This window comes from Megalobrama amblycephala, linkage group LG1 (assembly GCF_018812025.1).
Source record: "Megalobrama amblycephala isolate DHTTF-2021 linkage group LG1, ASM1881202v1, whole genome shotgun sequence".
Lineage (NCBI taxonomy): Eukaryota > Metazoa > Chordata > Actinopteri > Cypriniformes > Xenocyprididae > Megalobrama > Megalobrama amblycephala.
Window position 1 is genome coordinate 42,355,269 of NC_063044.1, and position 4,611 is coordinate 42,359,879.

At 34.0% G+C, this 4,611-nt stretch overlaps 1 protein-coding gene across 1 annotated transcript; it reads right to left on the reverse strand.

The window, feature by feature from the left end:
• Positions 1 to 1,098: 1,098 nt before the first annotated feature.
• h3f3a (H3 histone, family 3A) lies at positions 1,099 to 3,122 on the reverse strand. Its single transcript, XM_048193664.1, has 4 exons — positions 2,983 to 3,122; positions 1,964 to 2,104; positions 1,720 to 1,873; positions 1,099 to 1,482 (listed from the first exon to the last, which is right to left on the reverse strand). Exons 2-4 carry the CDS (start codon positions 2,089 to 2,091, stop codon positions 1,354 to 1,356), a joined length of 411 nt encoding a protein of 136 aa, XP_048049621.1. The 5' UTR covers positions 2,092 to 2,104; positions 2,983 to 3,122; the 3' UTR covers positions 1,099 to 1,353.
• Positions 3,123 to 4,611: the final 1,489 nt, after the last annotated feature.

Below are 4,611 nucleotides of genomic sequence, written 5' to 3' on the forward strand. Positions count from 1 at the left end.
GCTCACCTCTGACCACGAGAGGGCGCCAACAACGAGCGCGTTCAATATACAGTCGACGGACAGTTCGACAAGTTGGAAAGAATAATGATGAGGTAAGTTTGCAGGTGCAGAGTAAAGGCATTTTATAATATATTGGCACCTCAGTGTTTTGGACGAGTTAGAGAGAGTGAAATGTGTTCAATATTGTCGAGTAACAGCCTCAGTGTAGGATAAACATGCGATGTTCCCAAAGAATCAAAGTCTGTCAGTTTTGACAAAGCCAAACATACTATGCAAGAAAGTTTATATTACCAATTAAACAAGAGCATACTACATACTAGACACTGCACTGTATACTCCAATTTAAACTACTTGAATATTTTTACAGCGTTTTGAGCAGGGTTGCCAGGTTTTCACAAAACCCACCCAATATGGTTTTAGTTTACTTGCACAAATATAAAATATTAACAATAAAAACAACAAAAGTGCAATCCATATACTGTGCAGGGAGAGACAAAAAACCCAAAGGGCTTAAACCCACCCAATTGCATTTCAGGGGTGTCCCATGGTAAAATCCATGTTTTTGGCAGGGCCCCCTGGTAAAATTCGCATTCCAGGGGCTAAATAAAGTTTCTTGGGGTTGATTCAACCCATGGACATGAAAAACCTGCAGCAACAGTATAAAATGAGCCCAATTCCATGGGAAAACCGCAGACTTGGCAACACTGATTTTGAGTAGGTCACAATCGATGTCCGAACCACACTGTAGCTGTAATTTGGCCAGTTGCCACATTTTTTTTTATTGTCTATAAAATGTCATTTGCCATTACTATCAAATTATGTAAATGGAAGACCACCCTAACAACCAAATTACAAAAACTAAATATTTGATGACAGCACTGATAAAACGACACGATTCCGCCCTCTTGTGGTGGAAAGACTACATGTAGTCTACATGCCACAATTACAGGAGTAAAACTTGACTTTAGCTTTCAACATTCAACTGTAATAAAAACAAAACTGGCACTGACGCATAATGGTCTTCAGTAGCTGTCATTTTAGTATTTAATTGCAAGACATAATCATGAATATGCACATAAGACAGAATAACCAGCACAGTTTTGAGGTAGAGTAATTTTATTTACAACCCAATGATCAATGTAAAAGATACGTGATAAATATTTTATGCATGCAACTAAAGCCGCTTCACAATGAGCTCTACAATGGTTAATCTAGACACTCACTTTAAAAACCTGAGTCTGTAAGGAATGCTTTACAAAATGACTCCAATGTACAAATCCATTGCTTTTAGTTTGAGTGTTTCTCATTAAAAGTAAAAAAATAAAAATAAAAAAAACAAAATTAAATTAAAAATTAGGCCCTCTCTCCTCTGATTCGCCTTGCAAGCTGGATATCCTTGGGCATGATTGTGACTCTCTTGGCATGAATGGCACACAAGTTAGTGTCCTCAAACAGACCGACAAGGTAGGCCTCACTTGCTTCCTGTAAAGAGACAAGGAAAAGTTAATATAGGATCAATACAAGAGTATGTGTGTGCATATTTTATATATATATATATATATATATATATATATATATATATATATATATATATATATATATATATATATATATATATATATATATATATATATATATATATATATATATATTTATTAAGGAGAAAAAAAAAAAAAAAAAAAAATGGAATAATATTATAATTATTAAAAAGTCACACACCTGAAGTGCACCAATGGCTGCACTCTGGAACCTCAGATCAGTTTTGAAGTCTTGTGCGATCTCCCTGACCAGACGCTGAAATGGCAACTTGCGGATGAGCAACTCTGTTGACTTCTGATAACGACGAATCTCTCTCAGAGCAACAGTTCCAGGCCTAAAGTGAGAAAGGGAAAAACATCATGATTTACCCATTATAATCATCTGTATTGTATTAATCATGCATGTTCAGTTCAATCAGACTCACCTGTATCTATGGGGCTTCTTGACGCCACCGGTAGAGGGCGCACTCTTCCTAGCGGCTTTAGTCGCCAGCTGTTTTCTTGGCGCCTTTCCTCCAGTGGATTTACGCGCGGTCTGCTTGGTACGAGCCATTGTTTCTCAATGTCTACAGTTAGAAACAAAAACGAGTATTTTAATACTGAATTCTCCCACTTTTAAAATAAAACTCAAATGGTAACTTAAAATGGCGGTATCATCCGGGTCCTGCTGTTTGCCTTTACCACTTCCGCTCAAGAGCTGCAGCTACTTGATATAAAAATGTCTCATTTTTCAAATACTTACAATGTTAAGTGCCTACAATAGGATAACTTAAACATAAACCAGCTAAAAACACGTGTAGTTTGCCTTGAACAAACGCAAACGAGCATCACAGATGTATATTAGCATCAGACGACAGGAGCTGCTGCTGTTCTTCTTCTGTAACCGCCGCTCCGGTATCAGCCTCTATCTGCAGCAGGACCCGCTTTACCCCTCTACACTGCAGATTTAAACACTACCCTACCACGAAACTCATTCAACCACGAATATAGCAACTGCATCATGTAGGAGTTGGAAAATGAACAAATGCTGAGGGGAAAGTTAACGAAAAGCAGCATTCCGAACAACCGGCAGCTCGTCTCGAGCTCCTCAGGAACAAGCTGAACGAACCTTTGTCCAAAATGGCGGGCAAAAACGTAGATTGAACCAGCACAGAACGATCAGATGCCCTTTATACTTCAAAGCCCGCGTAAAAGAGGTTTAACGAGTCTAAACACGCCACGTGATGATTAAATGAACTATGTTCAAGGACAGTAACTTAGTGTTTGAAATATTAATCCAAAATAACAAATTAGCCAGCAAATGACTGGTCAATAAGAACGAAAAATGAAAATCTTATCAACGCTGTTATTGGTGTATGGTTTTGTTCTAAGACAGCACTAGAGGAACTACTATGATTATTGTCTAACGTCAAAATATCGACCAAATAATTTAAACTTTACTCACACAAACCACGATCTGTCTCCCTCGGCGTGTCTCTCGTATTTGAAAATAAGAGGAGGATGGGCTTCTATTTATATATTTCTGAGGCTTGCCGCGTAGACACGCCCCTTTGTGACGTCTTCGTTTCTCATTGGTTCAACATAAAACAGTCTCCTAAATTGTTTCGCTTTATTTACATCGGTTTCCTTTTAGGATATTTTTTAATATATAATTTGCCCCGCAGCTAAGAATGTAATAAAAAATAATTTTGAGTAAAAAAAAAAATTGATTTCCAATAGAAAATGGGTATTTGAGTAATATATATATATATATATATATATATATATATATATATATATATATTTTTTTTTTTTTTTTTTTTTTTTTTTCTCAATGGGATATGTTTTATACAACTTAGTGTAACTAAGATAAGGTATAAAGGTATAAAACAGCACTGCATTTAAATACAATAAAAGAAAGGACAAACAAACAAAAACATTAACTCCTCAATCAGTATGAAAAATCTCACCGTAAGTCTTAAGAAACTTATTCTTATTATTATCAATGAGTTTAAGAGATTTCAAAACAAGCAAATTCTCAGCAAGAGAGACATCAAATCTAGGCGAAATCTTGAGAAATTTGTTTTTGTGCATAAAAAATTTACAATGCAACAAAAAAATAAAAAAAATAAAAAAATTGACAACAAAATCGACAGTATGGTCACAACCAGAAAAATATAAAAATATATCTTTCAGCGAAAATTTTAAATCATATTTTATAAAGGAAGACAAATAATAACTTAAGTCCTCCCAAAGATATTTAACATGATTGCAATGGTAGAATAAATGAAGTAAAACACATAAATACACATAAATTAGAACGATCGCAGAAAGAAGCAATTTGGGTAGACATTATGTAAAATCTTAAAGTGTACCTCTCTTATTTTAAATTTTTCAGGGAGTAACCATGCTTTATTCCAATGAATTTTGTCAAAAAAAAAAAAAAGTTCCAGATATATTTGAGTAATATGTACTTGAAGTAGGCTACTTAAGACAATTCCAATCTCACATTTAGGAGTTTACTTTTTTTTTTTTTTTCACTCTTGAAATGAATTAAGAAATATAAATTAGGATATTTTTGAATATATATAATTTGCCCTGCAGCTAAGAATGTAATAATAAAAATTAATTTTGAGTAAAAAAAAGAAAGAAAAAAAAAAAGATTTAAAAGATAGATAAAATGGGTATTTGAGTAATATGTACTTTAAGTAAAAAATAATTTTGAGTTAAAAAAAAAAGATTTCCAATAGATAAAATGGGTATTTGAGTAATATGTACTTTAAGTAGGCTACTTATGACGATTCCGATCTCACATTTAGGAGTTTACGTATTTTTTTTTACTCTTGGAATCACTCTTTTTTGCACTCTGATAATTAATTAAGAAATATAAATTCCTACTAGATAAATAAGTAGTATTGTGTCATTATATATTTTATTGTATATATATATTTCTGAATCATTTTGTGGAGCGACACGCACTAAATACACACTTGTTTTGCGTGAGGAATCGCTGCATTATTGTGACACTGCAGCTATGCAGCATGGTCATTGTCTCATATTTGTTTGTCCCGCCAGTTGCTCATATTGGCCTTGC